Here is a 25,092-nt window from a genome sequence, read left to right as displayed (position 1 = left end):
TTTTTTATGGCAGTGACCTTGTAATATAATGATTTACTTTTGAAAGTAACTTGTTATCCAACACTGGTCAACAAACCTGATTTTTGGGGATATAGTCACTATCATTGCACATTTCACAACCTTGCAGTTGTACACTTCTGTGCCTCATGCCTGTACACGAGGCTACAAAAGGCAGCTCAGAGAAACCACAACTCAACCAGGCCAGAGAGTGTGAAAAAAAAGCTTCACTCACACCCCTCCTCTTTCCTCCTGCTTGGAAAAGACCAGATGACAATAATGTGGAGTATGGAGCCCCATTGAGCGCCACTGACCCCTCCTCTTCCACCTCCCTCCTTCCATCCCTCCACCCCCTGGTCTTTGAAAGGCCTCCACATGTTTATGGCTCATGCCTGTGGTATGACGATGGATTCTCCATACAAAAGCCAGCGGGATCATGGGGTGTTTCGAATATTGCTCTCTGAAGACAGTTGCTGACAAAGTGACAGCAGCCATATTTATTTTGGTCAGAGAGCAGGGGCACTTAGTGGGAAGTTAATCAGAGACCCCGACTCCTCCCTTCTCCCTATGGCTTCCAGCATCCCCCCCCCCCCAAATAAGGAATGTACCCAGGGTAGGGAAGTCTCAGACACTTCTGGTAATGACTTTCTCCTAGGACAGAAGATTTATCACTGCTGAGCTGCATGAGAGTCTGAAAAAAGCAGGCCAAAGTTTGGGTTGAGAACATCATGTGTTGCCTGCCTGTCCATATACAAGCCTAGATAATCAATTTTCATCTGGTTAGGAGGAGATATGGAACATAAGCATGAAGACTGGTAAGAAGAACATTATAATCTGTGGCAGACTTTAGTAAAAATGAGATAGCTGAAACAGAACTTGTGTTAATTTGTGACTGCGACCACAGCGGTGACCATAACTGCCACTGGCATGAGATTCATGAGACTTTGCCAAGTCAATGACAGGTTGATGTGTCTTTCCTCTTCAACCATGCTTTTATTCACTACTGCACATTGCAATGTTCCAAGAAACTCCTCTCTGCGCCATGCTCCCATAGTTTTTATCGCATGATTAAATCATCATCATATTTTTGAGATTTCATCAACTTCATAACCAGATAAAGGCATTCTTTAATTAAATAAGAGAACGATGAAAGCTTATGCAGTGGGTGGTGGAAGCCAGTGGGGTTGTCCCAGTAAGACACCAGCCTAGGCCCAGTGTCCAGAGCCAGGCTGGCCAAAGTAGGCAGGTCACTTCTCAGGCCTTCCACCAGCTACTGTGTCAGCCCCTATGGAGCAGCCTTATTAAATGAAGATTAAGCCGTGGCTCCCCCAGTCACAACAGGCTGCAGTGTGAGGCACACATAATCACTATGACAGGGCGGCTGCCAATTAGTGCTCTCCTTCTGTCCTGGGAAAACGCTCCTCACTCTGCTCCCGCTGGCGGGAAGAACTGATCCGGATTGTCCATGATATTACTCAGGCCAGAGATCGCCGTTAATCACCACCCGTCATTCCACTGTGGCAGAAATCAGAGTGGGACTTGTCATCTGTGCACCAGCTCTCCCTTCTATAAGTCCGGACTTCCCGTAGAGCAAACCCAGGGAACATTAATTGGAATAATGAGATAAGTACGAGAAGCAACAGAAGTGCAAGCCTCTGTTGTAAAGAGCCTTGGGTCGTCTTCAGTGTGAGGTATAGAGGAGAGCCTGATTGTTGTTTGGCTTGACAAACTGCACCATGAGCTCTTCTGCTGAGACAAGTAGAACACACTCCATCAATTAGCCGCAAGTTGAAAGCTTGCATCTGTTTTACAAAAAAAGCTGGCCTCATGGTAGAAGGCTACATCTGACAAAAACACATCCAGAGATGTGTTTGGATGTTGGGTTTCCGAGCCAAACACAGGCAAAGATTCAGATGTGATCATGCTGAGTGGGTAATAAAACGCTCAGAAGTGAATGGCATCATTCACTCGAGCTTCAACCTCCTGGCACGGCAAGAATAAACACCAAAATTGTGTGTCACACGCATGCGTGCACATTAAGTGCTTGCCTTTACACGGAGACGGCCAGAAACTAGAATTATTCGGTGTCTGAGCAGTTTGTGCTACACACAGAGTGGTTGAGTTTTCTCCAGAGTGGATTTGAGGCAATCACCAATGTTCAGTGCATCCCTTTACGGAGGGAAAGACTTGGGAGCAGATGGTGCACAGACGGTGAGGACCTGGAGATTCCCAGCACAGTGGATTCACCACAGCACAGAACCAGACAGAGTTATTCCCACTATTCAACCAAATCCTCTAGGGTTCGGAACAAGCTGGAGAAGATCTGCAGCCTGTTGCACCAGCTATGTGTCAGTCATGTCTTAAGTTAAGGTGTGAAAAAGTGTTGCACAGTTCAACTAATTGCAGTCACGATAACAGGCTGTGCAATTACATAATTGCATAAAAGGCTGCAATTATTTCTGCATTAATTAGTACTTGAAAGGTTTAAAATGCCTGCAGAAAGCCCTTTAAATGTACAACAGTCCACTATTGCATTTTGTAGAAGTGCCTTTATTTCCAAAAAAGGCAAAACTTTTATTTTTGGGAACAAAGATTCCAAAAGTGCTGTATTTTTATGCTACTTAGTATTTGTATATGTATTTGTATATTTTGAGTTGAGAAGTACTTCAAAACTATTATTATTATGCTTTTCCTTAGATAACCGCGCAGGTAGACTCATGATACCTTCAGTTTGTCATAACTGCAAATCGCAATATTTTCCAGTTTAATTGCAATCTCCCATTATTACCAAATAGCATTAGCATAAAGTCCACACTAAACCCTAAGTTGGAAGTAACTAAGGTGCGAATTAAGTTGTACCATTATTTCATTGCACCACAGAGTTATAAGGTTCATCTTAACTTATATAACTCAATGTCCAAAGTAACTGAAGTACTGTCATTGATATCATGTTTTCACTTAATATGAACAATCAATAAAAGGCATTTTTAATGCAATTCTCATTAGAGTCCTGCCTTTTGTGTCTAATTGTCTCACACCAGATAGATTGTTTCATATATCCATTGCATGAATATATTTCACATCCATCTGGAAAACCTCTCATACACAGTGTTTAGGAAGAGCAGGGCTTTTCAAACAGTTGTAAGAAGATGATTGGACAGACGTGCTGTCATATTGATTACAGGCCAATCAGTGACAAGAAAAAATGAGGTAGTAGGCATGCACAGCTCCAGTAGTAACCTGAGCTCAACAGACAGGTGCTGTCACGGGCTACAAACAGATGGATAAAACTGGATAAAATTCATGCCAAGGTCAGTTGGTAAGTAAAAGGTCCTCTTCTCAACCTCGTAAAGCTTTTAGTGTGGCTCACTGCTCTTGTTTCATTAAAGAAATGTGACCCAGTTCTGATAAAACTGCTACTATACTTTAGCTACATCCAAGCTAACACTACAACCATGGCAATCCTCGTATATACCAGCTTACAGTACAAGTAACTCAAAAAACAATCCCAAACTCATGCTGAAGCAGGCTGGGAGAAGAGTGAAAACATATTTTCTGTGAAAGCTGCTGTTCCTTGCATTTTATTCAACAAAGCAATGTGGTCCAGTTCTCATAAAATTACCACTATACCAAAGCTACATCCGAGCTAAACTTGCTTCCAGTGCAACTAAACCCCGCCCATAGCAACAACCTCTCTATCCTCAAATGATGCTGACTGGTCAGGTCCATTTAGACCTGGCATAGTTTTCAGACTGGAGTTTTCCAAAATGAATTTGCCTGATGACAGACATGGAATCTGGTCAATCCATCTGCTTTGCAAGGTGATCTGAACAGGCCGACTGCTGAAGATAAGCTATGTTAACTGACATTAGTCCTGCAACTAAACCGAAAAGTGGATGCATCTTATGACGAAGCATTTTGCATTGGTGATTACCAAAGCCTACATCCTAAACCTAGAGCCAGTAAAAGAAAACACTGACAATGAGTGGTAAAATCGCCAATATCAGGAGATAATTCGTCGTTGGACAGCAGAAATGATCTCCGCTCATGGAAAACAAGATTGTAATTGATCATGGAGAACGCACTGCTTCTCCTCTTCATCCTCCAAGTTATCCCACACTTAAATCTATCACAGTGACAATGATATTTTACAGAGCTTTTTAAACCTAGTAGGAGGTAGGCGTAATAACCAAATTATAACTTTAGCCTGCCTTGAAACTATCTCTGCTTGTGCAACACCTTCAATATTAGGTCAGTTCAGGTATGAATGCTGGTTCAGCAATTTGCTGCGTCAACCTTGGTCCTGTACCGCTCCGGCCTCCTGATGTCCATCCCCTGGGTCATTGGCCACCACTGGCTATCAGTCCACATCCATGCCTCACAAGAGAGCAGTAGGACCAGAAGGACCAAGGGCTTAAAAACTCAGAAATTTTTTCAGTTGCTCAGATACTGGGAACGCCACACTGTCTTGTTCATCAAACCCATCACCACACATGCAAGTCCAAGTCTATGATTGATCACAGCCTCGCAGTCAGCAGACTTGGACTTCCATGAACTTCCTTGCTCTCACCATTCACAGACACAGATTAATTAGGAGAGTAGTCAGCTTCAGTATTAGTAGAGCATAAACTGTCATGAGTAAGACCTTAAACAAGGCTAAGCTTGGCCTTACACACAGCTGGTGCAACCCATAGCTAGGTTTTACCAGCAGACTGTGGGTCTTGTTGGGTACTGCCCTTGTCCCTGTCATGCCCACTGGCCTTAAACCAGACAAAGAGCTGGCAGGCCTCTAGATCTCACTCTACAGAGGATAGATGATGTGGAAAGCTGAGTCTAGGTGGATTTATACTCTTCTACACCCCAGCCACAGGCCGTATAACAAAACATATTTATCCATGGTTTCAAATTGATGGCAGAGGGAATAGACTGGGCATCCTGGCTGCGAGAGATGGTTATCACAGTTACAGTATAAACTCAAACTGCACACACAGTTATGACAGAAAGTATTAGTGGTGACTGGATCCAAGCACTCAGATGACTGATGGGATGGAGGGCTTGGCCTCAGTTGAGCTCTACAGCAGAAAGGGTTTCTCTGGTTACATGCACAGAGAGATCAATACTCCCACAAAGGCCTGTAGCTCTCTGAGTACAGGTAGATAATCTAATGGCCAGAGATAATCATGATATGCCTCTTACTGTTTGCCCCTTTCTTTTTGGATGAGGTCAGCAGTGCAGCAGTGACTCATCATGGGATTGTAGCAGCTCTCATAGAAGCATTTATGGGCATAAATTGATCTGCAGTGTTCTGGAAAACCAGGTCTTTAATTTCTTTCTGTTATCGGCTCCAAAGTTCGCTGAGTTTTTTACTATTCCCTGACTTCAAACTGCTTAATTTCTCTTCATGTTTGATTTAATTTTAGGTTTGGCTGCCTTCTGCACTACAAATGCCCCCCAAAAATCTACCTCCAAATCAAGCAAGCACAGCTGCACAAATGTCCCTTTGGCCTGCTAGCATAAAGACCATTGTGTCGTCTGAGAATCTGAAAGCCGATTTGTAAAACTTTGGAAATTAGCCCAAGTTGCAGTGGTGTGTTTGTGTTGGACTTTACTCCCTCTTAAATCTCAAACTGGGGGATTACATTAAGAGTGGGAGTTTTGAGAGATTTAACATTTTAAGTTGTTTATACAACATCTAATGTCAGTGACATCGCAGAAGCAGCTGTTGTTCAAAGATTACAGGAGGGTGGGTGGGCCGGAGAGAAAGGAGGAAAAGACACAGATGGATTGGTCAGTGATAGTGGGCGGCAGAAGCTGAGAAAGACGAATCGAACTTGTCACAGACGTCTGTTTGTAAACCAGTGAATCTGATGACAGGGGTTGCTGGGAAATCTCTGCAGGGAATTCCTTAATGGCATCAATATGGAACAGCCAGTCGCTGCAGTGTTATCACTTTCCTCACCTTTCTTTTCCTTCCCTCCCATCAGCTCCCAAGACAGACGGAGGGAGGAACCCAGTCTGTCAATGCTGATAGTGCCGGAGCAGCTATTAATAAAGTCTCTTTATTGTTTATAGCTTGTTCAGAGCACCACTCCTGGGATCCAGAAGATAGAGCTGTCTCCAGGGTCCAGTGCAAATGCCTGGTATGCTCACCAGCCAAGCGGCCATATGACAAGACATTCTTATCCCCCTGGATACCGTCTAACACACTTTCCTTTACAGTATAACAGGAAATCTTGGCATATGACAGCTGGGTAAAACAGAGCTACTCAAGCTGTTTATCAAAAATGTGGGGATGGTTTGTGAGGTGATGTAATTAACTAACCAAACATGCCAGATAGACTGTTTCAGGTATCCATGGGACAAATTTCACATCCATCTGGGCAGCAGCACATAGAAGGTGTTTGGAAAGGGCAGAACCTCTCACAATGTTGGAGGGTGAGTAAAGAAATGTTCTGTATGTCATATGTAAGAGTCACATGTTCACTGCAGGTCAATCAAAGCCATAAATGTGATTTAGTAGCCTTAACTCTGAGGGGTAACATAAAATAAGCCAAACAAGAAGCTGCTGTGGTTAACTATCAGTGGAGTCAGTTGATCGATCAAAATCTTGCCAAAGCTGGCATCTTTTCCACCTAGAAAACTTTTCTGTGTGGTTCGTCCCTTATCTTTTAAGAAAAAAGTGTTGTCCAGTTCTGATAAACTGTCACCATCACTTTATCACACTAATCTCTTCAACAATCATCACTGTTTACAGGCTTGTAGTTTCTTTAGTTACACCTTGCCTGTACAAGGCTGTCCTCTGAAGTATGGAGTAGTCAGCATGTACAGGAAAGTAGCCTGGTAGAAAGATCCAAAAGCTTACCCTACATTAAGGTTCATTTAGCAAAGAGATCCTACTTTAAAGAGGTCATCTGAGGGTCTTCCTTTAAAAGATACTGAACATCCAACACTTACTATCCCACTCCCATGATTACATAAATAAACATTTGTGATTGAAATTCAATCTAGTGATATCTTTGGAATTCACTCTATATTTAAGATTAGTCCTTAGAATAAAATATTCTTCAGCTTTAGACATGCCATTTTAAACCTTTATATATAGTATTAATAGTTATAGTTTAAGTGCAGTTGTAGCCAACAAAACTTACAAAATTTTAGCCTAGTTTTCATTTTAAAAAAATCAATTTAATCTTTACTTTTAGTTAAGGCATTTATTTTCTTTGAACTGATTTAATCAGCTATATTTTAAAATTGAAATAAATCTGAAACACTTGTACTAATGCACTTTCAATTCCTCTTATTGACTTGAAGTACACTGATAAATAAATGGACATACCACATATATACAGTGGACAATTGTCATGGATTTTTAATGTTCACAAGTCCAGCATCAACATTTTAAGGCTCAATTCAGTCTGCTTCAAGAAAATTACACTTACCTGCCCCAAACTCCACAAACTAATACGCACACACGGCCAATATTTACAGCCAATATATATGTCATGTCAGAAATTTTTATATTTGCCAATACAGATAATTATCTTTAAAGCTAATATCTGTCAGTCTCTATATCATACCACCTACCAAAATATTTAGTCACAAACTTTACATAACAGCTACACGTGAAACATTTAGTCAGTGATATCCCTACAATAAGAAGATTGCTGCTATGTTTCTGTTACAAAATCATTTTTAATTCAAAATTACTTGTTGAAATGATTCTAAAATTTACAAAAAATGTAGTAGGAACTTTTTATTTGCTGTTTCATTGTGTTAACAATAGGTAAGTAATAGCTGGCTGTAATTAAGTGAGCAGTCAGCTGTTTGGCTAACAGCTAACACTTATGGAGAGGTCTACCAGTAGCTTTTTCGTATCAGCATGAAGCTTTGCAAGAGGAATCTGCCTGATGATAGACATGGACACTGGCCATCCATATGCCTTTTAGGGTTAGAGATAATAGCATTTTAATAGCAAAAAAATAGCATTAAAAACACTTTTTTCCCCAAAAAAATTGATTTCAAATTACAGAAACTCAACAAATGTTTAATCCCATTGTCAAACAATAGGAATGGAGGTAAAAGGGCACTGGTAGCCTAACAGTTTAATAGTGTGCTCCATGTACAGAGGCTGAGATCCCTCAAGAAGGGGTACCCTGCTTTTGAACACGTCATGTGGCTTCTTTCCCACATGTCCTTTCCTGCTTTCTCCAGGAATTCCAACTGTATTGATGTTCAATCTCTCCAACAAAGGCATAAAATGCCCAAAAAACAAATCCTTAGAAAAACATTCAAAGACAACTCTTCAGTATGGCTTTAGAGGCACTGACAAGATTTTGTGACTTTTCCATCGACATTAAGTTTTCCATTTTAACAGGATCTTCCCTTGAGAGTATTACCTAAATACTCTATGTAATCCCACTAGTTGAAATGTACCAGTTCCCATTTTATTTTTGCCAAACGTCAAGGATTAGCTCAACATTAGAACGACAGTCAAATGGAAACAACCCTTGTCACAATGTAGAGCCAAAAAATGTCGATCTGTGTGTACTGTACAATCTTTCAGCACCATTTTTAGGACAGAGTGTGTTATCAGGACACCGCTCTATTGGCAAACCTGTCTGAGAACTGTAAATGAATCCCAGCCCTGCAAATGATATACAGTGTTTACACTGATCTGCAACAGAACACATCAGACACAGTTTACTTCATGTTTGCTGTTAAAATGCCGCTCCTCTTGACATTATCTGGGCTTTACTCTCTCTTCTTGTGTTTTACAGAGGGATTAGATCCTTGCCGACACAGAGGGAAAAGAAGATCATTTGCGTTGTCCTTGTGTGCAGCGGCTAAGCTGGGAGAAAGGATCTGTCAATGACGTCCAGTGTAATTTAAATACGTAGATATGTAGAAATGCAAGCCAGGGTGATCAGATAAGCATTTCCATAAATAGTGTGTACCTACATGCTGCTTCCTCTGTCTCCATTTAATCCACAGCATCTTTACGGTCTGCAGTTATATAATCCTGTGCTTATCCCAAACAGCGGTGTCTGGTGTCCGTGGAGAAGAAATGATAAAAATGTTCATTTTTAGATGTCTAACGTTTCACCTTGTCATTCTTTTCTTCTCAGAATAACACTTAAAATAAAGATAAATTTTACAAGGGTGATTTTAAGAGTAGATTTACAATCCTAAGTGTGGTTTTAAAGCGGTACTTCATGTGTCCAGCTAGGACCTCTGAAATGTTTATAAATCTGAAAGCTCCATTTAACAGGCACAAAAATCTCAGACATATTGCAACCTTTTCTTGAACTTCCACTTCCTGATCACCTGCTTTTCAGAGAGTGGCCTCTCCTTCCATAGGAATATGCTTTATTATCACTCAAGGGAAGTGATTATTTTACAATGTCAGTCGTTCGCCCATGCACCGGCACTGAATATCCTCCCATTGGGCTTCAGCAGCTTATATTTCCATAATGTATTTATTTGAACTGAAGAGTGTTACGTTCCAGGGCTTTCGACGAGTAGGGATTTTTAACTAGTGGTTGAAAAGTGCAGAATTAACAACACATGCCTAAGTCTGAATTTACCTTTATTTAAAGGGCCACCACAGAATTTTCACGAGCCCTAAGAGTCCTAAGACCAACAAACGGTGACACTTTTACTCACAGCTTCAACCACAGAGCAGAGGCCACTGAGCATCCACGGGGACGTAACCAGAGGTGGGCACAGTTAATGAAAAATTAAACTTGATTAGCCATTATTCTGTTTACAAAGATGTTAACTTTGACGGCAGTCAGTCTGTTAATTCAGCTCAAAATGAACAGAAGTTAGCATTAAGGTTAACCTCAAAAACACGCCAAAAGTCTGGAAGTGTGTTGGGGCAATGAATTGAATTTCATTCATCATTTTTTACAGATTTTGAATTATATTAGAATATTTATGCACATTTTTTTATTTATATGTATGTAAAACATCCAGTTGCTTCAGTCACCGTGTAATTACACATTTGTCCACAAGAGGACCCTCCAATAATTCCTATAGTCTTAGTAATAGGTTTGTTTCCTTTAGTTGTCGGTGCAAGCTGTTTCTAGATCTGGGGGGACCGTTAAACCAGCTGCACCACGCAATGAAATAATCATGGAACATAATGAAACAGAGATATTTTAAAGTCAAATGCAAAGCCGGAACTACACTCCAGACATGGCTGCTGCATTGTGTCACTCCGCCCAGTGGTTTACTTAAGAAATAGTTCAGAGTATTTGCTTCATGTGTCATAATGTTAATAATTATACGTTATCATTTCATAGTGTGGAGAATGTGCGGGTCACAACTTGTCCACAAGAGCGTTTTGGAGTTGTTGGATTGTGTATTTGATGAGTTTGATGAGTGAGAGCAAAAATTCCATCTGCTAACATAGCATTAGCGGTGTAGCTGGTTTAGCGGTCCAGATCTAGAAACAGCTTGCACCGGCAACTAAAGGAAATGAACCTATTACTAAGACTATAGGAATTATGGCAATGGGCAAATTTGGAACAATGTTGAAGTATCCCTTTAATGTTAATTTTTATGTGCTTTTTTAGTGCAAACACAGCCACCTGCACAATTTAGAGGCATTTAAGAGGCATTTTGGTACTGATGGTCAACTTAAAAACAAACGGGTTAGAAATTAAATGTCAAACAAAAATGAATTAAATTGCATCGCTTACGGCAGTGATGACATCATGTTTATAATGAACAAAACATTTTAAAGAATGTTGGTAATATCTTGTCCCAACATGTTTTTACCTAAAAACACGAGGCAATCCACGTTTTCTGATACAACAACAGAGCTTTTTTTTGTTCACTACAGTCCCAGCTTTGGAGAAAACCCTTTCCGCCCTGATCGAGGTCCCTGGGACGCACAGGTAGGGACAGGAGAGGATACCCGGACCAGCTCGTTTTCCACCACGCCAGCAGGTTACTGTCAGTGGGCATCGCAGTTTAACATCAGCATCTCTTGATCTAGAGAAGCCTCACTTGCCAAATCACCACCAGCGTGTGCACCACATCGGCGATAAACATCCCCAATGGCGGCCATTGCTGCGCCTCTGTGTTTTGATGTGAAAACTTTATTGTTCATCATGTCACAAGTCATGTGACGAAACATTTGGTTCCTACATCTACATATGGGTGAAGTAGTAGCCAAGAGAGAGGGGAGAGACTTGAGAATGATTATAAACTGCAAAAATATTCATATAACATGCTCGAATAGTAACTTCAGCTTTTGAATACAATTAGTTTTTAAATATTCAAATTATATTCAAACCTCAAAATTCGTTCTAACAGCCTTAGTCCCATCACGGTCTCATAACTTTTAGCGGTTGTGTGGTTTGTTATTTATTCCCTTTTGTATATTCACTCATTGACTTACTGTCCCCCTTATTGTATTGTATTATTGTATTTTGTCACTTGTATTCTGTTTTATCATCCTATGTTATTTTGAATGTTAAAAACTTAAATAAAATGTAAAAAAAAAAAAGTGGTTGTGACATCTTGTAGATTCACTGTTAGCCCTATATTTATGTGGAATTCTCTCAGATTTCTCAAAAAAAAAAATAGCCATTCTTTGCCAACAAAGAAAACAGCATGCATGCTTTTAAAATAATAATCAGTAACTGATAATGAAAATGGCACAGGCTGTTTCAATTCTGATGAGGCATACAGTATTACACACAGCCTGTGTGTAGTCAGACTGTGAGCAAATTTAAGAGCTGTTAAAGTTTTTTTTTTTTTTTTCCCCCTGTTAGTGGTGTAATCAGACAGTACAGATATAGATTAAGAGCAGTTAAACAAGACTGTAGAATGACTATGATGTTTTTAACCAAGTGGAACTAGTGGTTAACCCTTACATCTCTAAGCTATGCTTTAACCATTTTATCTCACCCAGACTTATTGTCTGTAAAAGCCTGTAAAACATCAACCCTGTGGTGCACAGTCAAGCTCTAAACATCCTTTTATTCAGGACAACTTGGGCTTTAAGAATTTATGTGCTACAAAAATGCCACTTGATTTAAAAAACAAAAAAAATTATGTGACTATAAAAACAAAAAGAAAAACTAAATGAGCTCTAGCAGAGCTCTGGAAGCTCATGTATGTCAATCATCATTATATATTGTTGATATTCAGTCAGCTGTCTAAAGGATAGGGGGTGCCCTGAGATCTGTTACCATGTCAGGGCGAAGTTTGAAACTTTCTCTCTCAGGAAGACAGTGGGTAAACCCAGAATGTGTTCCTTCAAAAACTACATTTGAATTTACAGATCTTAATTTTAGCAGAAGTTAAAGGTTTAGATATTTCAATGTAACGTCCACATTAAGAATGTATAAAAAACGTAACCTTAATAATTACCAAACAATGACTAGACAGAGCTCTTGATATAACTCAGTCACTGGACAAGAAAGTATACCAGGAGTTTTGTAGCGTCTGCATCAGCAGGGAACAGTCGATTTAGGTAAGATGGCCTCAGGGGAGTCTGGTGTCAGGTCTTAAAGGTCTGAAGAATTGTTCCTCAACACTCAATTAAGACTTTACAAGAACTTCCCATCTTTGACTTGGAAAAATAACAGCAGTAACCATGTGCAACAATGCCAAATTTTAATTAAAGAAGGTCATAAAGTTTCCTGGAAAAGGTCAAGCGCGCATGGCCGAGTCATGTAGTGGTACATAAGGGTAGAGGAGACTTTCCCTGACAAACAGGACGGCGCTTTAAGAACTAAATGTGCCATACAATCACAGTTTCCAACCCAGAGAGCAGACACTGCCTGGGGTAGTGCTGAAATATGAGAAACTATCAGGGTTTGTTTCAAGTTTATTTACTCTTTCACCACTTCACTAAATGATCCTCCCATTCAACAGGCCATGCCAAAAATGGAGAAAAATCCTCAAGGTTTGAATATTTTCCTCTTTCTGTTCAACAATGTTTTTCTTCTTTTGACAGCCTGAATGATATCTGCCACTGTAATTGCTTCCTTATTTGGTGAATTAAATATTTACACTTGGCCAGTCCTAATCCAGAGTTTATAAGAGACGTAAAAGTACATTAAGGGTAGGACATTTATTTTCAAAGCGCTGCTAACTGAGGCCATCACCCCAAATGGTGTGTTTGGACGGTCTGAGAGAAATGGTTTACTTTCCCAAAAAAAAATATTTCCCTTAGCTGTATTCAAACACAGAGAAATTCCAGATTTGACTTCCCATTTAATGGCTTGACATACATGCTGTTTGCACCGCAAATATCTCTCAAGCTGACGGGAGGAAACAGAGACGGCCATTGAGGAAACCTGCAGTTCGTACTTTGAAGAATTCCACTGAGGAGAGGAGGAGAGATGGGAGAGAGGGGGGAAAATATACCTCAGAAAAATAGCTGGCTCGGACTAAGCAGCCATGGAAAAATACTGATATTTCATGCACGGAAACGCCAGTGTGCACCTCAAAAACGCAGACGGTGAAAAAACAAAGACTGAGTGTAAGGTACAAGGGTTACATGAAACAGGTGGAAGTCTGAGAGCGGGAAGAGTTCCCCTATGGGGTAAGTGGGCTGTTTTCTTTAATATTCACCAGAGTGGTGCAAAGTGGACATGGAAGAAGTCTGGAGCGTCTGACAGAATATCTCTCTCACACACATCTACATATGGCGGTATAACATCCTTACCTCTCCTGCAGTGCCTCAAGGCCATTTTGCACATCCTGGACTCAGCAATGGTGGGACAGGGTATTGTGTCCTTGGGAGGTTTCTTTACAATGTGCCGCGTCCGGGTCTCCAGACCCCACTTATAGCCACAGGTTTTGTTTCTCCTGGTGCAGGCTCCCCACTCGCTCCACTGGCCCACCTCGCAGCCCTCTGCAGACACAGACACAGGGATGTGCAGTGAAACCACAACTCAGAGCAATTTAGAGGCAACAGGACGACCCCAGGTCAAGCTTTAATACAGGGGCAGGGCGCTTTACTGTGATGCTATGACCTCTGTGTGTGTGGTCCCACATGAGCTGTTTGTTTGTGGTCCAAAATAAACAGAGGTTATAGAAAACTGTGTGCAGGAAAAGGAAGGTTACACTAGAAAGACCACAGCAGTCATTTTTACTGTTTTCACTTCTGTAATACACATAACTTTGATGAAAAAAAGCCACAATGCTGCTTGTCCCTGACTTTCCTATATTTAACATGTTATTTTAATGTATTGCACAAAAGTCAGAGAAAATCGCTTCTACCTAGAAAGACTGCAGACAGTCATTTTGACTGCATGGATTTTGCTGTACTTACTAAATTGATACATGTTTCTGCAGTGGCAGCTGTGTTTTGGTTGCTTGGCAGCATTCATCATTTCTCAAAGAGTAAGCTGCGTATTTCACCAATTTTAGATGTTTCGTAGCTGAAATAAATGAGGGTGAGGCATCTATCAGGATAGATGTGCCACTCTGTGGTGCTGATCAAAGAGAACAACAACGCCTGCCACCTTGATTTTCTTTACTGCAAAGAATTTCAAATGTATTATTCCTAACCCCATGATACTTTGCATTACCATACAAAGCAGATGGATTCGCCCATTTCCGTGTTCCTCACTGGCAAATCCATCTTGCAAAGCTCCCATCTGAACCATTTGGGCCCGATTAGAAAGTGACAGGACCAATCAGCGACGAGGGGGAGTACTTTTGCGAGTGGCGGAGTCATGATGTAAGCAAGCGACAAGACAAGAGACCGGTGCAGTTATGGTGAAATTAGCGTGGATGCTGCTAAAGCCACAGTTTTATCAGACCTTGACGACATTTCTTTGTTAAAAGAAGAACAAAGAACAGCAGTGGGTTGTTTTCTTTTCAAAAACGACAAAAGTCGTGTACTGACATATCTACAGTCACCATGGTTCATATTGTGCAGTTCTCTATGGAGTTTACTCCTCGGTAGCGGCTACGTCACGTGTTTTGTTGCTCTGATTGGCCCGTGAATATGTGACAGACAGAAGGTTCATCCAATCACCTTCTGAGTTTTTTTTTCAAAGGCTCTGCCCCTTCCCAAACACTGTCTATGAGAGGTTTACCAGATGGATGTGTTTCACATATCCATCTGGTGTGCCAGGTTAACTTTGCATGATATGCTGGCACAATTTCCAGTCCTTTCTGTCTAAATAGGACTTTGCATACTAATAAGCGGCTAATCTTGATTATTACGGCGATTTGGAAATTATGATGTGTAAACGTCATCTCGTACAACTCAAGTGGGATAATATTAATATTTCTATACCTTCTACTGGAGAGAACAAAATTAAGATATTGCCTCAGATATCATGCACAAGCATTTTTAGCAAACGTTATTAGCTCTGTATTAGAATTTGCATGGTAATAGGGACGATTGTATTTAGTTAAAGGACCTGATATACTTTAAAGAAGATGTAGAGCCCAGTCAGAGCTTTGACATTTCTCTCTTTAGTTTGGTTGGTTTGCTAAAATTCTTATTTTACCAACTAGTAGTTGGTAAAAGGGATTAATGTTAATTTATCTGGATTAACTAATATCAGAAACATCCCACTCAAAAAAAAACTAAGCAAATGGTTCAGTGCTTTCAGAGTGAAAATATTGGTGAAACAGATGCCATAGGTGGTATCAGCTCTGCAGCATTTATTGGAAATATCACGCACAAGCTTTCTCGTGATCAGGACATCAATTCTACACTTGAGTTTGTTTGTGATACTTGAATATTATAATCTAACCATCAAAAAGGAATCAAATTTAAGTGTTTCATGATCAAATCAAATAAAACCATTTTTTTTTCTTATTTTGAAAGTGTTAGGTAAGTTATATACAGATACATGTGTTTTTATATGGAATTATTACAGTTTGCTTTATTTGAGGACAAGTAATATAGAAAAAACGCCTACATGATTAAGTTAAAATATACTTTTTGGGTCTTTTTTCATTTGAAATATATTCTAAAATAATAAATGTATTTCAGTTTGTATTGGGTATCTATCATCACAGATAACAGAGTGTGTAATCAAGCAGTCAAGATGACCTCTCATAGCCTTTCTAGCATGTTTTGAATCCTGGCCTTTCTAGTGTTAAACTTTCTCAGTAAATATCTGTTTTTGCACATACCTCCACACTCCATGGTTTCCTCCAGCGGGGCAAAGCCCTCCGGGCACTTATCAAAGCAGCGCCCTTTGTGTAGGTAAAAACCCGACTTGCACTTGGTGCAGAAGTCTTTGCTGAAGCAGGACTCACAGTTCTCTATCCTGCACCCTGGAGGAAGAAGGAGAGAAAGAGGAGAGTCATCAGGGTCTGAGCAACCCTCTCATCTGGAGTTGATCGAGAGCTGAGGGGTTTGGGGAAGGGATTCTTGAAAGGATTATATCGTCTCTCCCACAGAAAAAAAAAAAAAAAAAAAAAAAAAAAAGTGGATGCCCTGTGAATCATTTCTCTCCAGGGCTCAAGTATATTTCAGAAAAACTTGTTTTGCCTTCAAGAGATTTTTCTTTCATCTTCCTGTTCTTGTTTTGAGTGAACAAATCAACAGTGTGAAAACACAACAACAGAGTCGATGAGGAGTTATGTCACGCCGGCCTCTTTTTACAGATTTAACATCCAACAAACACAGTCACATGTTCTCAACATGGTGTGCTGAAACAGAAAAAGTACATCCCATCAGGGAATCTTAATATGCTGTTTTATCACTCCACACTGCGCCAATTTGTCTCTTTCCATAACTGAGGATTATTGGGATGTCAGGTTTTCATTAAAGTGTGAACGAAGGCTCAACATAACAATGCCGGCCAGCTGTGTGTTGGGTTTAAGTTTGGCTGTTACAATAAAGGGGAAGAGTGACTGAGATGAGGGAGGGGGTCAAAAATGTGATTTTGATATTTAAATGTTTGAATGGCTGGGATTCATCTAAAATGTGTTACAAGATATCAGGACTCTAATTGAGTCCGCACAGGGCTTCAGTAAACTACTGTAACATCCCAACACGCAAAACCTCTTTTAGACAATTAAACATCCCTGTTACAGGAATAAAACTCTGGAATAGTCTACCAACTGAGGTGGAAATACACCATGCTTTTGATATTTTAACAATATCAGATCATAGCTGAAGAAGCAACAATATCGTGCCCACACATAAAACATACTCTTACAGTATTATCTAAATTAACTACATACAGTTCTGTAAAAAACATTTGTTGCCTTATAACCTGAGTAATGTATGTAAAGTATGATGATTTCCTTTATTATGGGAAAAAAAAACAAACCTACTTGTCCTTATGTAAAAAGTAATTAACTGTGATTAACGACATTTTTTGAGAGCTGAGGTCAATTTCACCAGCCAGACCCAGACCAGATTACTGCCAGACCTGTTGGATCAAGAAATCCCCTTAATAGAACCTGTCCGATAACGTGACGGCTAAAAGATCTCAAAAAGCAACACATCATGCCACAATGTAAAGAAATTCATGAACACATAAGAAACAAAGTCATTGACATCTACCGGTCTGGAAAAGGTTACAAAGCCATTTCTACGGGTTTGGAACTCCAGCAAACCATGGTCAGAGCCATTATCCACAAATGGAGAAAACTTGGAACAGTGTTGAACCTTCTGAGGAGTGGCCTACCAAAATGACTCCAAGAGTGCACCAATGACTCATCCAGAAGGTCACAAAAGAACCCAGAACAACGTCTAAAGACCTTCAGTCCTCACTTGACTTCGTTAAGATCAGTGTTCATGATTCAACACTAAAGAAAAAAAAATGGCAACCATGAGAGAGTTCCAAGGCCAAAACCTTTGCTGATCAAAAAGTACACAAAGGCTCATCTCACATTAGCCAAAATAAACATGATGATTCCTGAAACTTTTGGGGACCACATCTCATAAAAAGAACATCACAGTCAAACATGGTGGTGGTAGTGTGATGGTCTGGGGCTGCGTTGCTGCTCCAAGACCTGGATCACTTGTTGTAACTGATGGTACCATGAATTCTGCTCTCTACCAGAAAATCCTAGAGGAGAACATCCAGCCATCAGTTCATGACCTCAACAATGATCCACCTCAGAATGGCTAAAAACAAAAACAAGGTTTTGGAGTGTCCTGGCCAAAGTCATGACTGAAATGTGATTGAGATGCTGTGACATGACCTTTAACAGGTTGTTCATGTTCAAAAACCCTTCAAGTTGGCTGAATTAAAACAATTCTGCAAAGAAGAGTGGGCAAAAATTCCTTCACAGTGATGTAAAAGACTCATTGCAAGTTATTGCAAACACTTGTTTGCAGCTGTGCAACTGAGGATGGAACTACCAATGAGGCTTAGGGGGCAATGACTTTCTCACACAAGACCAGGTAGGTTTGGATGGCTCTTTTCCCTTGATAAATAAAATCATTTTACAACTGCCTTTTGTATCTACTTAGAATATCTCTGAAACATTTAAGTGTGCGTCTTTAATATTTTAACTTTACTTTATTTAGAAATGTGCTGCACTCCTTGAATTGGACCTGTGCATGATTGATGTCACAGCATGAATATTAAATAAATGTTAGATAAATATATGCATACACTGTGTAGTTCTTCCAAAGAAATACTGATGCAAATATCTACGACAGCACCCTTATCCTCCCACGCCACACCCTGTGCATGTCACACAGAGCAGCACTTGCAGTGCAAAGCAGCACAGCAATGTGTCATAAAGCCCTGACTCTGCAAATAGCACGTCAGACAGAAATTACAACGACCACACCAACAAGGCGACGCACAGGCCCACATGATTAGAAGGAGCCTCCCAGAGCTGCCTAATTTATGACGCCTCTCAGAAGCTCCATGGGGCCCGATAGGCTTCCAATGTAAAGGAACCACAGTCTATAAGCTTCCCAGGTAGGATGTCATCTGCTGCTCGGGTTGTGTCCTGCACAGGGACACAACCATCCATTACTGCCTGAGCGTTTCTTGACACGTAAACCCATGTTACTGGGATTTTCCAAATGTGAGAGCGACAGAGGCTGAGGGCCGCTCTTTTATCTGTGACCCTTGCAGGGCCCGGGGAAGGCAAGGTTCTCACAATCACACCCCTTAATTACACCATCTCCAGCTAACCATCAGGCCTCCTCCTCAGCATTCCTCCAAAACGAGGGGGTCCCTCCCCGCTTTACTTTGAACCCTAAAGTATGGCCTCTGCCCACTCACTCTGGTCTCACGCTTTCCCGACCAGTCTAAACAAACCGTGGACACACACGCGCAAACGCACACCATCATGCACAAACACACATACCAATCAGATATGGCTGATAAAGCAACAAAGCTGGGCTGAACAGTCAGAAAAATACAAATACTGACCATAGCTTTCCTTTTTTTGTTATTCTTCTGTGCTCCCATGTCTAATCACGAGATATTATTTCACTGTTTTACTATATGCATTTGTTCTGATACCTTCACTAGTGCTGCCAAGATTAATTGCAATTAACTTAGATCTGTAGTTAATGCATTCATTTTTGTAATCATGAATAATGTCAAGCTTTAAGCCATGCCAGCGTCTCCCTGCAGAAACACTATGTAAAATAAGTCCACTACTGCCACTTGATGCCTCTTTTTACTTTGAAAAAACCCACAAATAGCTAAGTGGACAAGTCAAAAGTCATCTGTACCTTCTGTTTTCAATCATTTAACTTGGTTTCGGTTCCCTTATTTCCTTTTCAATCCATAAATAGTTCAGTGTTTCCATGGTCAAGTTCATGTGATAATATCTGATCTACTCATAGCAGCAGGTCTAAACAGGAAGTCCATCACCCTTCATTTACGACCGTAGAAAAATCCTCAATGACACAGTTTCAAATGCAAAATAGTGGAATTTTAAAATGCCATTTATTGTTATTGGCTACAGAAATTCTGAGATTTATTGCAATTGAAATTTTAATCCTTTGACAGCCCTGAACTTACACATGTCTTGGATAACCGCAGTTACACAGCGCTGTCAAAATGTTGTCTGGAATCTGCAACTCTAGTGGAGGTACACATGGATTTGGCTTTATTTTTCTAGCTTTACTGCTCCGCCTCTTCTTTCTGCTTGAATCTGAACCCGTCAGGCCCAACTCTGATATAAGACAAGCCTAATACAAGGAGCAGGCCAATAAATCACCCAGCTAATTGGAAAGCACAAAGCTGCCTCTTACCCTACACACTTCCCAGGCCTGTCATCACCTGAGAGACTTTTAGCCCCCAAACACAAAAATAAAAGAGTATGGAGGGGGGGATGAGAACATCTGGCAGCACTCTCAACCACTGGGGTTGTTGTGCAATCCTCAGTTATTGACAATAAATACGAGCAGCACAGATGTGTGAAATACTGTATCTGTGCAGCGCCACTTTAGAGGGATTTTGATTCAAAGATTGATTGTGGTTTCGGATGCTGTGCGGAAATGGCAAACTAGGGCTAAAAGGTTACTGGAAAAAACAGCATTGTGATATTTTTTTCTTTTTTCAAAATATATTGTAATATGACAAATGACAGAGAGCTACTCCAGATAAACATATTAAATCTCTGCAGTTTTAAATGTTGGATTATGATCAAAATTTAATAACTTTGGACTTTAAGTTTTGTTTTTTTTTATCTTAAACCAATATAATATGGGGAAATATGATGCTCAAACTATCTTTCAATGTTGTGACAATATATAAAGTTTGATGAATTAATATTAAATCTTTGTAGCTTTAGCTATAGTATTTTTACCGACATGTTACTAATAAGACATCACTCACTACAGTGGATAGCAAAGTACCAAAGTTTACAATGCATTTTAGCCTCCAAATATTTTCTAGTTGTATTTGGGAGCTGTACAAGCAATAAAAAGTAACAAAAAGGAACAGCCCACTTAACAAAATTGAAAGGGACCCTGTTAAATTAGGTAATATATTTGCCTATATGCAATGCATATTACTAGAAGATACCACTACAGGTTACACTATAGAGCTTGGGCTGTAAACAGCTACCTCATGTGTAGGATGTAAACTATAAATATGGTGGCACTCGAGGAGGTTACTATTATATTAATTCTGAGATAATATGAATAATCTATAGTAACATTAGGTCAGCTCTGAATGATTATAAGACAAAATCAATATCCGCACTGATTTATTTTTTTTTTCTTTTTCACTGGCTTTATCATTTTCCTCCGTGCACGAATGTGCTGGTGTATTGGTTTGATTAGTGTTAAATGATGACTTTCAGCTGACTGGGTTCATAGATGTGGTTGTTATAGTCAATAATGGAAACATAGAGAGACATTGTGGATGACCCTTTGTTTTGTTTTATATTATTAAGTCCAGAAAGCCTTATCAGATATGCCTTACATAAAAAAACTAAACTAATACAAACAGCCAAGGAAAGTTACCATTTTGCATGGTTGCTGATTGATCTATAACACTGCGCATATTTCCATTATTTTTAATGCTTGAAATGTCAGCTCACACAACCAAGTGTGTCTGTCCCAGCTTGTTAGACAGGAATGTTTGCCACTGTACCGTATCAATAACATGTCATGAGGGTATAGAGAATTGTGGACTTGGTTTTTTAGTTTGTATTCTAAGCTTTGAGCTGTTGTTGTCTGAACTGCTGTGTTGACTGTCATACATCCTCTGTCTCAACACCGCCTTTACCAGGCATACTGCATCTTGCGTCCATGTCACATTTATTTTTGAGGACGTCCACAAGTGTTGCATCAAACTGTAACTGGGGATGCATGGCAGACATAATGCATATGCATATGTGTGATCAACAGGAAGTAGATCTCCAGCCTTGGGGGAACTCAAAGCATACAAAGGCCATGATGCCTACCAAGCTGTGCACATGAATCCCTCATTGTTTAGTTTTTCAATAAAATGCCAATATTTTGCATTCAGACTACACAGAGGCATTCACAGATATTCTCTGTTTTCAACACCTGATTCAGTTGAATCCAACAGGTTAGCAGAGTCATGTTTGAAACCATAATACTGGCATTTGCCAGCATTAATGTTCGCATATTCAGTGCTTCTGTTACTGTGGAATATTCTGTTTTATGTTGCTTCTAATACTGACATTTCAAGCTTTCTAAACTTTCTCTGGACAAAATGTGCACTACACCAAAGGGAATTTGTCGACAGTGATATTTATTTGGCACTAGCATCCAGCCTGTAACATGCCCCCTTTCCTTTTGCTGTCCATGCAGGGCCAGGGCCTGAAGGAACAGACTGTCTGAAAGTCAGATAAAAAAGGTCTATATTTATCATGTGTCCAAAATCTAACAGACATGATTTTACCTTTAAATTGGCCATAATTACTCTGAGGATAGTTTATAGAGGGCACACTCACACTATGCCATTTGTGCCATTCCTAACCATGCTTGTACTCCACGTCTTACCTAAACTCACATTGCTCCTAACCAAACCAGGCCTTCGTACCGATATGTCATCCCATTGCAAAATGACATGCAGTTAACAAGACGAACGGTCCCACAGAGCTGGCACAGTGAAGAAACACGAAGACATCGTGACAGCAACTTGACACACTTTGTGGCTTATTTTGGGTTGTTTTGGTCAGCTGCAGCCCTCTAGCACTCCACCATTGTTTAGAATGATTTCTGAGCGGATGGTCATATTGATTACACACCATGCTTACTTTGTGCTTGTGCATGAGCATATATGCCATGCCAAAGCCTACTTCTGTCCAAGCCAAACCGCAGTCCTGAAACAAACTGGATTTTGGAGCTCAAACATGCTTGGGCAAAGTATGGGTGCCATGTGTGAGTGCACGCTGAGTTTCATCTGACTGTGGAAATGGTGTTCAGAGAGTGCAAACTGCAGACATACTGAGCGTGAAAGCATAACTTGACTGCTTAAAATTATTGCTCTTAATCAGGTTGATAAATTAAGACTTTAGCCATGTATTCATTGTGAAAGCTTTTATAATTGTGACACATTGTGCAGCTCTGGTGGAAATGGTCAGAAATCTTGATTTCTAAGTAGAAGATAAGTAATAATGTCCCTCTGTGAGATGGATGAGGTGGATGACACATCAATGCGGCTCCATGGGAGTAAGAATGCAGGGAGGCAAAGCTGCAAGGTTGAAGGTCATCACTGACGAGGTGGGTCGGAAGGGATCACCATGACAGACATTTATCCCTCCGTCCAGTTACTGGCAAAAGGCTATCTGGGACAACGGGGGGCTATCTGTGACACTGGAGATGCTCCCACGCTGATCTGTGGCCGAGCCAGCAGCTTGTCCGGCAGCTCCAGAAACAGATACAGGGGAGCGGGTTCATTCTTCACACAGGATTAACCTCTGGACCACCTTTAAAGTCTTCATCTAGGTGCCTCAGGGAGACTAATGAGAAATAATGAGGTCATCAGATCCCATTGAAGGCCCGGTGTTCCTGAGACTTAAACGTATTATCATCATTATCTACAAGGCTGGTTCTGGACATGAGTTATATTATGCACACAGGAGGAACAGCCTTGTGTTTCAGCTCTGTGAGGAATTTCAAAAGAGGCTGAGGGTGCACTGTTTGGAGACGTTTTCAGCGGCGTACTGTGTGCCGCGGTTCAAGATGTTTGTTTGATTTTTCACTTAAATTCTTCGTGGTTTGTGTGTCAAGTGAATTTGAAGAAAAGAGATGAGTCACAGAGCGTTACTTGTGACCTAATGGCACATGCTTGGCAAAAGCCGGTCCCTCTACTGTGGTCTGGATAAGAAACCCACCGATTTTATCATGGACGCTCAAAGCCACATGTCAGCTTCAGTCAACTGCTGCTCCTCTGCAGGCTGACAGCACCATGTGCAATCACTCTATTTATTTACATGAACATTCACTGTGTAAAGAAAGGGTGCTAAATCCATTTCTACAGACTGATTAAACTCTTGTGTTCTGGGTGTTATTTTTCTTTTATCTGAGCTGAAGTAGGGGTGTCTACAGAAAGATTCAGCCCTCTAAAGCTAACCAGACCTGATATTACGCAGCAGGAGTGTCCATGTCATAAAAGGCCTGGCAAAGGAAAGGGGAAAACAAGCCCTGTTTTTCCATCCCTCACCTCCAAGCTGAGTCAAACAGCTCTGACCTATTCTCTCGGCCCTGAGCTTGGCTGACATGGAAGCTTTGCTTACTTGCTGCCACCCATCCATGTCATGCAGAGCTTGGGATGGCAGAAGTTCATGACAAAGGCCAGAACTGCCATGTTCTTCACACCTTTCTCAGTGCTGTTATTTCCACATGGGTGCTCCTCTGCATGCCGGTATGCCGCTAGCTGAAGCAGAGGTGCTGTTCCTGTCAGTCAGTATCTCCCAGAGAGAGAACAGGGATGACAGATGTGTCAGCAATCTCTCTAGCTTCTTCAGCCCGAGGAATAAAGTCTGTGATCCACCAGGATCTGCTCCTGTAAGCTCCAGTATAAACAGAGACAGCTTAAGATTCAGTCAGTGGTCAAGCACAGACACGCTACAGTACATAAACCCAGTTCAACCCATGTCCGGCTGATATGTCATGGGAGCAGGGGCTTCGTTTGGTGTGTCCATTGTATTGTCTGGCAAATCTAAAAGCGCAGTTAGCAGAGCTGTGATGATTAAATGTCCCTCGGTAAGGTTTAAGGGCCAAGAGCAACTGGTCTTTTTGTTGGTCAGACTGTGCAATGGAAATACCCACAAATTCAGCTTCAGAGCAGGAGGAACTTGAATGAAAGGTATGTAGAGCCAGAATGAGAGAGAGAGAAAAGCAAAAACTGCCAACCTAAGGTTGCAAAACCCATATTAGCTCTTTTATGCAGCCTGTATACCCATTTGGCTAATATCCACGATGCATGGCTCACATCCATGTCCAACCCAGCAAAGTCCCATGAGGTGCTTTAAAACTTAAATGATCTTGGACAAGATGCATCCAATCAAGCTACTATTTCCAACCCTAATTAGAAGTGACTAAGCGGCGATAAATACAACAATGGGATTTTGTAACCGATTTCCTGAGTCTGACAAATGCAATAAAAAGAGAATTCACAATTAGCAATCCAAAAAATTACTTTTGACAGGAGAGTCTCCAGTGGCACATTACACTGGCACTGACTGAGCTGT

The 25,092-nt window shown here is 40.7% G+C and overlaps 1 protein-coding gene across 1 annotated transcript in view; it reads right to left on the bottom strand.

The window, feature by feature from the left end:
* rspo2 (R-spondin 2) overlaps window positions 1–25,092 on the bottom strand; it is a 115,885-nt gene that overhangs the window by 28,202 nt on the left and 62,591 nt on the right. The window contains exons 4-5 of the mRNA XM_041794202.1: window positions 16,120–16,263; window positions 13,685–13,873 (exon numbers count right to left, since the gene is read on the bottom strand). Coding sequence (XP_041650136.1) covers window positions 13,685–13,873; window positions 16,120–16,263 — 333 coding nt within the window. The remainder of the gene's footprint in view (window positions 1–13,684; window positions 13,874–16,119; window positions 16,264–25,092) is intronic.

The sequence above is a fragment of the Cheilinus undulatus genome, linkage group 8 (assembly GCF_018320785.1).
Source record: "Cheilinus undulatus linkage group 8, ASM1832078v1, whole genome shotgun sequence".
NCBI classification, from domain to species: Eukaryota; Metazoa; Chordata; class Actinopteri; order Labriformes; family Labridae; genus Cheilinus; species Cheilinus undulatus.
This window is presented reverse-complemented; position numbering and strand designations above follow the sequence as displayed.